The sequence below is a fragment of the Halichoerus grypus genome, chromosome 6, assembly GCF_964656455.1.
Source record: "Halichoerus grypus chromosome 6, mHalGry1.hap1.1, whole genome shotgun sequence".
In the NCBI taxonomy this organism is placed as follows: Eukaryota; Metazoa; Chordata; class Mammalia; order Carnivora; family Phocidae; genus Halichoerus; species Halichoerus grypus.
In genome coordinates this window covers 21,434,828-21,447,662 of record NC_135717.1, presented here as the reverse complement: position 1 = coordinate 21,447,662, position 12,835 = coordinate 21,434,828, and the positions used below count along the sequence as shown (strand labels likewise).

Sequence of the window (12,835 nt, the reverse complement as noted above, 5' to 3'; positions counted from 1 at the left end):
TCCTTTTTACTAGGCATTGCTCTGGGAGCTTGGGACATGGGCTAGGAAAGACATCATCATCACCTCTCAGTTTATCGGGAGGCAGGTGAAGGGATACTTACCATATGGTTGATACTTGCTGGGCTCTATCCGAGACATCATAGGGTAAAGGGGGGAACAGAGAAAGGGCTTCTAACTCAGGCATTTTGCTGTTCTAGGTCTGCCACTCACGTACTTTGGGAAGTCAGGCAAATGGGCTGAGGGAGATAGCTGGGAACTATCGCAAACTGGGAAAGTATGTGTCCTAGAGTTGTGGAGCCTTTTAGTTTTTGTTTGTTAGGAAAAAACACCAAGCTGAAGTTTTATGTAAGCTCTCTTGATTTTTAAGTGCTGTAAATGAATCCAAATTTTCAGAAGTGGGAGGCCAAACAAAATACACCCATGCAGGGTGTTTGGCTGTGGCCTACCAGTTTGCTGGGCATTCTGCCAACCAGCCATCCTTCCTCTCACCAGTGACTTGGGGGTCCACTCTTTTAGACCCTGGGAAATACAGCAGGGAGCAAGCCGGACAGACAACTTTCTTGAATAGTGGGGGGGCCCTGGTACTGTGAGCCTCAAACATCAGTATGTGTGGGAATCACCTGGCAGTCACATTGAAAGGCAGATTCCTGAATCAGGAGGTCTGGGGTAAGGCCTGAAATTTTCTAACAAGTTCCCAGGTGATCGTAATGCTGGTGGTCCCTGAACCATATGTGCTTTGAGTGGAGTTTGCTGTATATTCCGGAGGGGCTTAGGAGCAGCTGTTATTCTGAAAGTAGGGGCCTTGCCACGAAAGTGCATCTGCCTGGCAAGCTCCGTGTTTTTACTTGGGTTTTAGCTTATTGGGGTGTCTCGGAAGAGAGCTGAGGACATCGGAGGCGGCTGCCTAAAGCTGCCCTGCCAGGTCTCTATTCTCAAGAGTTTATAGTCTAGAAGGCGGGGTGGGGGTGGGGGTGGAGGAAGGTATTAGGCAAAGCTTCCTGGAGGAGGTGCATGGGAACTGCAGGAACTTCCCCGGCCGCGGAGAAAGGGGGAAACCCTGAACTCCCCCCTCTCCTTGGGCCGGGTCTCGGCATCCCCACGCCGCGTACGGTTTCCCAGGCATCCCACGTGTCTGCTGTGCGCGAGTCCCTGTCAATCAAGTCTCCCCCGGCCCAGGACAGGGTAAGGGTTTAAAGGAGGCGGCGGTGCCGAGCGCTCCCATCGTGCCGCGCGGCGGGCGGGTTTGGATTTTAAATCCCCGCGGCCAATCAGTGGCGCGCAGGCTCTTGTAACGTTCCCGGCGCCGCGTTTGAATTCGAGGAGGAGCGAAGCGGTGCCAAGCCTCTGCTCAGACCCTGCTAGGTCCGCGGAGCAACTCCGGGAACATGAGTGCGGCGGCAACTGCAGGGAAGCTGGCGCGGGCACCAGCCGACCCAGGGAAAGCCGGGGGCCCCGGAGTTGCAGCTCCCGGGGCCCCGGCAGCCGCTCCGCCGGCGAAAGAGATCCCGGAGGTCCTAGTGGACCCGCGCAGCCGGCGGCGCTACCTGCGGGGACGCTTTCTGGGGAAGGGCGGCTTTGCTAAGTGCTTCGAGATCTCGGACGCTGACACTAAGGAGGTGTTCGCTGGCAAGATCGTGCCTAAATCGCTGCTGCTCAAGCCGCACCAGAAGGAGAAGATGTCCATGGAGATATCCATTCACCGCAGCCTCGCCCACCAGCACATCGTAGGCTTCCACGGCTTTTTCGAGGACAGCGACTTCGTATTCGTGGTGTTGGAGCTCTGCCGCCGGAGGGTGAGTGTCGCTGCCTGGGGACCGGGGTTGGGGGGGCTCGGGGGGCTCGGAGCTGCTAGAGAGGAGGTGCTGGGAACCTCGAACTAGGGGTTGTAAAGGTCTCGAGGAGAGGGGAGAGGGTGCTTGGCACTTGGAGCTGCTAGGGGGAGGGGGTTCCGGTTAAGTGGAGCCCGAGTCCTGTTGCTGCTAGGGAAGGCGGCTCCTGGACGCTAGGTGTTGAGCGGAGAGGGGGAGGCGCGGGTAGGAGGAGAATTCTGGTACTGGACGCAAGGGCTTCCGGAGTTGCTAAGGGAGGAGTCCCGGGGAAGGGGTGCTGTTCGGGAGCTTCCGGAGTAGGGTTGGGTCGGGGAGAGGGTGGTTGGAGCCAGACTTCGCAGCTTCCGGAAGGAGAGGCGGCTGGAAAGGGATCTCCTGCTGCGGGAAGGCCGGGGGCGGGATACTGTGGACTCGGAGCTGCCCGGAGTGGGGCTGAAAGAGGCTTCCCAGGTAGGAGGCTTGGGAGGCAGCTAGTGGGAGAAGGGGTGCCATGAACGGTAGTGGCCAGGCTCGCAGCTGTCCTGGAGAAGGAATGGGGTGGGGCGCCCTGGGCTGCCTTTAATGACAAACCCTTCCCCCTGTGCCTTGGTACCGGCTCCCCATTCCTCCTCTCCTTCCCCCACTCAGTCTCTCCTGGAGCTGCACAAGCGGAGGAAAGCACTGACCGAGCCGGAAGCCCGCTACTACCTTCGGCAAATTGTCCTTGGCTGCCAGTACCTGCACCGAAACAGGGTTATTCACCGGGACCTCAAGCTGGGCAACCTTTTCCTGAATGAGGATCTGGAGGTGAAAATAGGTGAGTGCTGGACCTGCAGGGGTGCTTGACACCCCCAGAAGCGGGAATGAGGAGGAGGAAATAGGGAGGGAAAGGATGGTAGAAGTCTGGGCTGTTGATGGCCTCTAGAATCCTCTCTCTCGTACAGAAATTTAAAACCAAGAGCCCCAAGCCTGTATCCTGCAGATGCATTTTTTAGTGCTTCCACACAGTACTTTTTTTAAAAAAAGAATTTGAATTAGTTTTCACAGATATAAATTGGGATGCTTGACATAAAAATTGGGATTTGGAACTCCTTTTAAACAATTGGAAGCTTCCGCGGTATCCCCTCAGGCAGCTCTTTGCTGGGCTGAAAAGCAGCTGTTCCCCTTAGGCTCCCTCGGATTTGCCATAGTCTCCACTTCTCCCTGTTATTAACTCACAAACTTGCCAAATAGGGGTCCTGACCTTTACTTGTTGATCCCTGGGAGGTCCCTCCCCTGGGCCAACATGGTGGGAGGCATCTTGGGCAAGCCTTGCTGCCTACAAGGAGTAGGGGCCCAAGGGAGGAAATGACCCTGGTTCTTGACAGTCACACCGGTACCAGCTTTCTGCATTGGCAGATGACAGAGGCTAGCAACTGAGTACCCCCTCTTCCTCCCTCTGTCCCAGGGGATTTTGGACTGGCAACCAAAGTGGAATATGATGGGGAACGCAAGAAGACCCTGTGTGGGACTCCTAATTACATAGCTCCTGAGGTGCTGAGCAAGAAAGGGCACAGTTTCGAGGTGGACGTGTGGTCCATTGGGTGTATCATGTAAGTTGGGAGTTGTCTCAGGACATATCTGCCCTTTCGGATGTCTCACCTGGCTGACTTTATCCTTTGGACCTTTCTGGCTATGAAGAGGCTGCTCCAGAGAACAGATTGCCCAAAACCAAAGCCTGATTTCCATATCTTTTCTTGTCACTGGTGTATCCTATGGGATTCCTGCAGCAGCCTGGGCTATGGCACTGGGGAAGGGGGCTGGGAGGCCTCCACAAACCTGCTCTAGGCCCTGGCTACTCAAAGTGTGGTGCAAAGGGCTGCAGCATCACCCAGGAACTTGTTAGAAATGCAGAATCTCACTGGCTCAGAATCTGGATTTTAAGATCCCTGGGTGATTTCCAGGCACAATAAAGTCTGGATCAAGGCCTCCCGAGGTGGGTGGGTGGTGGGCAGAGGGTTGGGCGTTTTGGGTGTTCTCTTTTTTATTGTTGTTTGCCAGGGTACTGGTAGGAGGAGAAGTGAGTTGTAGCAGTGGCTTCCGTACTTCTTTGCAGTAGAGCTTTTTCAAATGAAAACTTCATGCCTTGAGTGCAGAACTGTCAAAGTGGAGCTGCCTCAATAGGGGCAGGTAGCCCATGCACTGGGACCTGTTTTGTACTGGCCGGCAGCCTTTGGGGCCCTGGATTCCTATAGGCTCCAGCTGAAAAGTCACTGCTAGTCTTAAGAGTCCTGGTGCTGTCGCCAATCTTCTCCTGAGGGCTCAGCCCCACCCGTGTCCTGGCTCCTGTGGACTTGAGGACTATCCTTGGGGGCCCCAAAGTCAGAGTTTCCAGATGCCAGCCCTGAGATGATTTCTCCGGCAGGTAGGTTTTGGCTGGGAGCCTCGAGCCAACTCAGCCCCCTTGTGCTTACAGGTATACATTGTTAGTGGGCAAACCACCTTTTGAGACCTCTTGCCTCAAAGAGACCTACCTCCGGATCAAGAAGAACGACTACAGTATTCCCAAGGTGACTAAAACACTTTTTTTTTTTTTTTTAAGTTTAAATTTATTTTGTTTTTTGGGGTTATTTTTCCCCAAAAGCTGTATACTGAGCCCAGCCATATCCTGGGGACAGAGATAGGTCAACCCTACCCCTAGGGTAGCCACAGAGCTTCGATGGATCTGTGTCTGATATTACAAACAGAGCTTGACATGTATGCACAGAGGCATTTTTTCTAAGGGGGGGAGAGTTTGTAGATTCCCAGAGGTTGGGCAGATAACCCAAAAGATGTGGAAAGAGAAAAAAAAATGGGGAGGGAGTAGGAGGCAGACACAGAAGTGCTGCTTAACCTCTGGAAATGGACCTTCTTGATTTAACTGGGCTCTGCCACGTAGCAGCCAGATCACAGTGGGCAAGCGGCCTGAATCTCTTGAACTCTAGTTTCCCATTTATAAAAGGGAGCAGCAGCTCATGGGGCGCCTTGTATACAGTAAGCACTCACAGAATCCTGAACCACTGTGAATCCAAAGTGGTGCGCATTTTCACAACCACTGGCGTCAGTGCATTGGAAAGGAACAGGCTGTTTCTGCAGAAGCCCGACATGTGGCTGCTTTCCGGTTTGGTATCTTTGACTCCTGTGAAGTCAAGGGCCCTGTCTCCATAAGGACAGACAGACAAAATCTGTCACAAAGGGTCATTTAACTGTCAGACGGACAGACCCTGGAGGGTTCAGAGTGGGAGCGCGAGACCACCCCAGTGCTTTGGTGTGGATGCTGGCTTCACCACTCATTAGGTATGTGTTCTTAGGAAGGGCACTTAACCTCTCTGGGCTCCGTTTCTTCCTCTGCAAAAGAGAGATGCTAATAGAGACTCCACCCCTTAGATGTTTTTGTGAAGGGTCAGTGAGTTAATACACATGACGTGCTTGCAGCGCTGCTGGCACGTAGTAAGTGCGCGGCTAATGCTAGCCTGTGACTATGCCTTTGACCTGTGCTAGGCTGTCCCCCATCGAATCCTAGTAGGGCTCCAGGCTTGGTGCTGTGTCCTTGCTTTCCAGAGGACGATACAAAGTCCTGAGCAAGTCGGGTCCCTTGCCACAGCTGCTATTAGGGACAGTACTGGGACTTAACCAGGTCTTTATGACCCCCCAGCCTGTGTTCTCAAGTGCTACCCTAGTGGTGAGCAACTTAAGTTACTCGAGAACAAATTCAGGGAAAATCCAGTGAATCTTGAGTCTCAAAAGGAAGGAGAAGTGATCATTCTCACAGCTTAGGTTGACATTTGTCAACTCAGTAAAGCCAATATGGGGAACCTGGCAGATTTGTGGCCATTGAACATGGCTTATGTGGGCCATGGGCTGTGGTGTCTTTATGACAGCACTGCCCTCGGGTCCCCCGTCATGTCCCACTCACGGCCCTCCCTCTCTGCTCCAGCACATCAACCCTGTGGCCGCCTCCCTCATCCAGAAGATGCTTCAGACAGATCCTACTGCCCGCCCCACTATTCATGAGCTGCTCAATGACGAGTTCTTTACCTCCGGCTACATCCCCGCCCGGCTCCCCATCACCTGTCTCACCATTGCACCCCGATTTTCCATCGCTCCCAGCAGTCTGGACCCCAGCAGCCGGAAGCCTCTCACAGTCCTCAATAAAGGTAAAACAGTAGACCCCCAGAGAGAGGCTAGGCTTCAGATGTGTGGGTGGGTGGCCCCCAGAGCCCAGGCATGCGGTAGGACCTGCCCGTCCTTGAATCCACAGCCCCCACCACCCCCCAAAGCAAAATGCCCTTCCCCCGGGTGGGCCCTAGTGGGAAAGACACACTTTAACCCTGGCTGGATCATACCTGTCCTGCCCAGAAAAAGGAGAGTGGACTGAATGCCACGCCCAAAAAACTCTTAGCACTTAAAAAAATTCCTAACATCACACTTTGATGGTTCATTGAAAAAAAATATGAAAAATTTCAAATATATATGTAGGGCATAATGCAGTGGGCCCCCACACCCCCCCACATTTAACAGATTATGAAAAGGTGGAAGAATAACAAAAGCTCCCTTTTCTCCACCAATTAATATTTTTCTACACTTTATCTTTCTCTTTTTAGTGTATATAAAGTTATATATGTGTGTTTATGTGCGTGTGTGTGTATATACACCCACTTTTTTTCCTGAACCACTTAAAAGTAAGTTGTATACATCCTGCCCTTGACCACTTAATACTTCAGTGTATTTTTCCTAAAGACAAAGATTCTTTCACATAACCACAGCACATGACACTGAGCAAGTTCAGGAAATTTAACACTGGTACAATATTGTTTTGTCTACTCTGGAGTTACTACTTTTTGTAATTTACAGGTGTCCAGTTCAAATACAGTTTTATATGATTTTTACTTCTTTGATTTTATTCTTGTATTTCAACTGACAATCTTGTTTCCTTACACTATTATACATCCATTTTTCAACATCTATAAACTAGTTCCTCTTATTATTTTTTTTTAATGATGTTTTAGCTTATTCAAGTTCCATTTGTACTTAGAATATTTCACTAAGGATATTTAGTGTTTTTAAAAAGGTCGTTTGAAATACTTTTTTTCCTCTGTGTGGATATAGCACCAATTTAATATATAAATTCATTTATTTCTGTTGTAATCTAATACTGTTTTGGTTTTTGGTTTTGTGGGGTTTTTTGGTTTTGGGAGGTTTTGTTTTGTTGGTTTTTGGGAGGGGTTTGGTTTTGGGTGTTTTTTTGTTTTTTGTTTGGTTTTTTTTAAAGACTTTATTTATTTATTTGACAGAGAGTTAGCGAGAGCTGGAACACAAGCCAGGGGGAGTGGGAGAGGGAGAAGCAGCCTCCCCGCTTGATCCCAGGATCCTGGGATCATGACCTGAGCCGAAGGCAGATGCTTAACAGCTGAGCTACCCAGGCGCCCCCTTTTTTTTGTAATTAATACTGTTAAGGATTCCTTTTTTGGGGTTTTTTTTTTGTTTTTTTTTTTTTGCCGTTTCTTTTAATTGGTAATATTAATCTTGATCAGTTGGCTAGGGTGATGTCTGCTGCAGAATTACAATTTTTCCCTTTGTAATTAATAAATACCTTGCTGGAGTGACTTTGAGACAATCCTGTTTCTCCTCGGACTCTTGCATCCTTGGTGGATCTCCCTAAGGCAGTTGCTAATGTGTTATTCTAATGGAGATTCCTCTGTCTTCCCCACTCCTAAAGTAATTCATTGGAACTCTTCCGTAAGGAAGAGCTGTCGCTTCTCTCTCATGTATTTTTTTGGTTACTTATATCAACATGTACTCAAGGTTTTATTCTTTGGCCTGTAATGTATAAAATATTGCTATTTTAAAGATTATTATTATTTTTTAAAGATTTCATTTATTTATTTGACAGAGAGAAACACAGCAAGCGAGGGAACACAAGCACGGGGGAGTGGGAGAGGGAGAAGCAGGCTTCCCGCTGAGCAGGGAGCCCTATACGGGACTCGATCCCAGGACCCTGAGATCATGACCTGAGCCGAAGGCAGATGCTTAACGACTGAGCCACCCAGGCGCCCCAAGATTATTTTTCTTTTTGAATTTTTGAACATAAAGCTTTTTTTTTTTTTTTAATTTCTTATGCTGGAAATTTTCTTTTTTTTAAAGATTTTATTTTATTTATTTGACAGAGAGAGACATGGCGAGAACACAAGGAGAGGGAGTGGGAGAGGGAGAAGCAGGCTTCCTGCTGAGCAGGGAGCCCGATGCAGGGCTCGACCCCAGGACCCTGGGATCACGACCTGAGCCGAAGGCAGATGCTTAACGACTGAGCCACCCAGGCGCCCCATATGCTGGAAATTTTCAAACTTCCCCAAAAGTAGAGAGAACTAACTGAATGAGGAATCCCTGTGTATTCATCATCCATTTTCAGTAGTTAGCAACATTTGCCTGCCTGTACCTGGTTTTATCTGTTTCTACCTTCTACCCTTTTTTTGCTAGAGTTTTTATTTTTATTTATTTAATTTTTTTAGAGAGAGCACACGCGGAGAGTGGGGAGGGGGTGGGCAGAGGGAAAGAGAGAATCCTAAGCAGACTCCATGCCCAATACAGAGCCTGACATGGGGCTCGATTTCTTTTTTTTTCTTTTTTTAGTATTTTATGTATTTATTTGAGAGAGAGTGAAAGAGAGAAAACACAAGCGAGGGGGAATGGTAGCGAGAGAAGCAGGCTCCCCCCTGAGCAGAGACCCCGACGCAGGACTCGATCCCAGGACCCTGGCATCATGACCTGAGCCGAAGGCAGATGCTTCACCCACTGAGCCACCCAGGCGTCCCAGGGGGCTCAATCTCATGACCCTGAGATCATGACCTGAGCCAAAATCAAGAGTCAGATGCTTAACCGATTGAGCCACCTAGGTCCCCAGCTAGAGTTGGTTTTTTGGTGGCTTCTTTTTTTTGTTGTTGTTAAGATTACGTATTTATTTAAGAGAGAGACAGACTGCAAGCGAGGGGGTTGGGCAGAGAGAGAGAGAATCCCAAGCAAGATGCCCCTCTGAGTGGGGAGCCCCACATGAGGCTTGATTTCACTACCCCGAGTCCTGACCTGAGCCAAAATCAAGAGTAGGTTGCCCAGCCAAGTGAGCCACCCAGGTGCCCCCTTGCTAGAGTTTTGTTTTTTTTAAAGATTTTATATATATATTTATTTGAGAGAGAGAACAGGGGAGGGGCAGAGGGAGAGGGAGAAGCATTCTTCATTGAGCAGGGACCCCAACATGGGGCTTGATCCCAGGACCCCGGGATCATGACCTGAGTTGAAGGCAGATGCTTAATGACTGAACCACCTAGGTGCCCCTTTGCTAGAGGTTTTTTTGTTTTTTTCTTTTTTTAAAGATTTTATTTACTTATTTGACAGAGAGAGTACAGGTAGAGGAAGAAGGAGGCTCCCTGGGAGCCTGATGTGGGGCTCCATCCTAGGACCCTGAGATTATGACCTGAGCCAAAGGCAGACACTTAACCAACTGAGCCACCCAGGCGCTCTCCTTTGTTAAGAGTTTTTAAAGCAAATGCCCTACATGGGGCAAATATCTTATTATTTCACATTTCAGTTCTTACCACAGGATAGTTTTTTAAATTGAAAACTCTGATCTTAAAAATATTAGAAGACAAATTTCATATTCTACAAGGAGAACTAGCACATGTTGGTGGGGAAAGAAACATTAGAGCATAAAGATAATAAAAATCATCCAGGCTTTTCTAACCCAAATATAACCAATGAGAAAAATCTCAAAGTGTATCTTTTCAGACACTTTGGCCATCTATATAAAACTTGGGGGTAGAAAAAAGAAATCTCATGTTTTCATCAAATGCCTGCTTAATCCATTTTGTTGATGAGCTGTGTACAATTTACCGAGCCCTCCCATTTTCCTGGATTTTAATTCTTGGCCAGGCAGCTCCGAGCTGGTGGTGCCTTCACACTGTCTCCCGGAGTGACTGGTGGTGTCCTGCAGGAGGCCCAGGATTGGGGCAGAGGCCAGAGCATCTGAAGCTCTTTGGTGTGTGTGGCCATGAAGCCTTCCTTAAGGGCTTGGCTTGGCCCTGGAGGTATGAGTATCATGCTGCTGTCACATGAGCGTGGCAGCTGCCGCTCTATACCCATCACTGACTCAGTTTACCCAAAGCAATGGCAGCTAAAATAATTTTTCTCTGGGGAGAGTAGCAGCTGTGGCAGAGGGTCCCATGCCCCTCCCAGCCTGCTGCCTTTGTGCCCAGCTAGTGACCGTGCGTCATCTTCTTCCTAGGCACAGAGAACCCCATGCCCGAGCGGCCCCGGGAAAAAGAGGAGCCAGTGGTCCGGGAGACCAGTGAGGCGGTTGACTGCCACCTGGGCGACATGCTGCAGCAGCTACACAGCGTCAATGCATCCAAGCCCTCAGAGCGGGGGCTGGTGAGGCAAGGTGGGCATGGTAGGGGCCTGGGGATGGGGTTGCCTGCGCACCTGGAGAGGGCGGGGAGGTCTCCGCTACAGTGTGTCCGGGGCTCGTCCGGGCCCAGTCTCCAGAATACCGTTAGTTCCCGGTTTTCTATAGATTAAAATCCAAATGGGTTAGCCTGGCATTCAAGGCCCTGCCTATCTTTTTCTGACTCATGTGTTCTGCCTCCCCCAGTGCCCCATCACCCAGCACCTCCGTGAGCCACCTTATACATCTGCACATGCTCTTTCTGCTGTTCGGTGGGTTCCTGCTTAGTCTTCAAGAGCCTCAGGGCTCTTGCTCATACTGTTCCCTTCTTCTGGAATGTACTTCCTCCAGATATGTGCAGGGCTCACACTCGCCTCCTTCAGATGTCTGCCCCATGAGCATTTCCCTGGCCCCCCACTCCTAGCACTTCTCACCCCCCTGTATTTAAATAAGGGATTATCACATGCACTGAACACAACATTTTTTTTTTTAAGATTTTATTTATTTGAGAGAGAGCACAAGCGAGGGGAGAGGGAGAGGGAGAAGCAGGCTCCCAGCTGAGCCCTACACGGGACTTGATACCATGAACCTGAGATCATGACCTGAGCCGAAGTCAGATGCTTAACGGACAGAGCAGGCGCCCCTGAACATAACATTTTGATGTATTTGGAATTGTATATATTCTGACAATTTCTTAATCACTCAGAACCAAAAAATTAGATAATCCATCGGCCACTGACTCTCACCATGAGAGAAATAACATTTTGTCCATATTTATGTTGATCAGCCTCTGTCCCTATAACGAGGATGTAAATTCCATGAAGGCTGGGTTTTATGCCATCGCTCACTGCACCTGTGACAGTGCCTGGCACGAGGTGGGCCTTTGATCAGTGGATGGACTGAATGAACTGGAATTTGTCTGTCCTGCTGCTGGCCAGGGCTTGGTGGTGGCACAGGCCCTGCTTGGCTCTTCCCTGGGGCCCCAGGCCTCTTGACGGAGCCTGAGTGGGGTGCCCCGCAGTCCTCCCTGGCGTGGGCCACCTGAGTGGACCGGAGGGGAAGACTCTGGTGCTGACCAACCATCTGTCTGTTTCTGTCGCAGAGGAGGCTGAGGATCCCGCCTGCATCCCCATCTTCTGGGTCAGCAAGTGGGTGGACTATTCGGACAAGTATGGCCTCGGTAGGTTGCTTCCAGAATGGGTGGTGGCTCAGGTACGGCCCAGTGACCCTTTGAGCCATTCCAGGCTCTTACTTTTTTTGGCTCCTTGGTCCTCTGCTGCCAACAATCTCCTGTCTCCCTCCCAGGCCTCTTACTTCCAGCTCCCAGTGCCCCCCTGCTCCCTTCTCCCCCTTCCTGAGGTCTTCCTCCACCTACCAGGGTACCAGCTATGCGACAACAGCGTGGGGGTGCTCTTCAATGACTCGACACGCCTGATCCTCTACAATGACGGCGACAGCCTGCAGTACATAGAGCGCGATGGCACAGAGTCCTACCTCACCGTGAGCTCCCATCCCAACTCCCTCATGAAGAAGGTGAGTGCCGGCTGGTGGCGGCGGCCTGGTGTTGCCGAGAGGGAGGCATGTGCCGGGGGTCCGGCTCCAACTCTGGCCTCCCTCCCTCCCTTTCCATCCAGATCACTCTCCTGAAGTATTTCCGGAACTACATGAGTGAACACTTGCTGAAGGCGGGTGCCAACATCACACCCCGGGAAGGCGATGAGCTCGCCCGGCTACCCTACCTGCGCACCTGGTTTCGCACCCGCAGCGCCATCATCCTGCATCTCAGCAATGGCTGTGTGCAGATCAACTTCTTCCAGGTGAACCAGGGTGGGGAGAGTCGGGGTGGGGTACCTGTACCCATCTGCAGGCCCCTGGAGTGGGGTGGGGAGTGGGAGGTGTGGGACCTGTGCTTGGCATCAGGCAGTAGGAAGAGCGTGAGGCAAGGCGGGACGGGAACCCCTCGTCAGCTGCAGTGTCTCCCCTCTGCTCCCCGGCATGCACTCGCAGCTGGGACCTTCAGGCCAATGGTAACTCTGTCCGTCTTCCCCCCGCTTCCCTCCTAGGACCATACCAAACTCATCCTGTGCCCGCTGATGGCAGCCGTGACCTACATCGACGAGAGGCGGGACTTCCGCACGTACCGCCTGAGCCTGCTGGAGGAGTACGGTTGCTCCAAGGAGCTGGCCAGCCGGCTCCGCTACGCCCGCACCATGGTGGACAAGCTGCTGAGCTCCCGCTCGGCTGCCAACCGTCTCAAGGCCTCCTCATAGGCCTTCCTCCCCTCCGGACTGGCACCCCTTCTCACCCCCACAGCACCTTGGCCCGCACTGGTTAGCAACCCTCGTGCTGTTTTCTAGAATGTGTCCCCGGCCCTGGGGGCTGGGGAGAGCTCCACATCCTTGCTGGTGGGGGTCACCGTGTTAAGTTATTTTTGTACATGTTCGGGTGTGGGTTCTACGGTCTCTTGCCCTTCCCCCTCAGCCCCACCATATGCATTGTACAGAATACTGCTCTTGAATCCGGGACTGCCCTTTCCTTGCCTTTATATACATTAAACACATGTGAATCTTCTATT

General features: G+C 51.0%; 1 protein-coding gene across 1 annotated transcript; it reads left to right on the top strand.

The window, feature by feature from the left end:
- The first annotated feature begins 962 nt into the window (after nt 1-962).
- PLK1 (polo like kinase 1) lies at nt 963-12,833 on the top strand. The gene is made up of 10 exons (XM_036111166.2): nt 963-1,793; nt 2,457-2,625; nt 3,256-3,400; nt 4,264-4,357; nt 5,764-5,983; nt 10,102-10,257; nt 11,363-11,440; nt 11,639-11,793; nt 11,895-12,077; nt 12,324-12,833. Exons 1-10 carry the CDS (start codon nt 1,386-1,388, stop codon nt 12,528-12,530), a joined length of 1,815 nt encoding a protein of 604 aa, XP_035967059.1. The 5' UTR covers nt 963-1,385; the 3' UTR covers nt 12,531-12,833.
- Nucleotides 12,834-12,835: the final 2 nt, after the last annotated feature.

Excerpts from the sequence above, each read along its gene's own strand:
- PLK1 (XM_036111166.2), top strand. The coding sequence starts at position 1,386 with ATGAGTGCGGCGGCAACTGCAGGGAAGCTGGCGCGGGCACCAGCCGAC. Across the intron at positions 4,358-5,763 it reads ACGACTACAGTATTCCCAAG|CACATCAACCCTGTGGCCGC; the intron begins GTGACTAAAACA and ends TCTCTGCTCCAG. Across the intron at positions 5,984-10,101 it reads TCTCACAGTCCTCAATAAAG|GCACAGAGAACCCCATGCCC; the intron begins GTAAAACAGTAG and ends TCTTCTTCCTAG.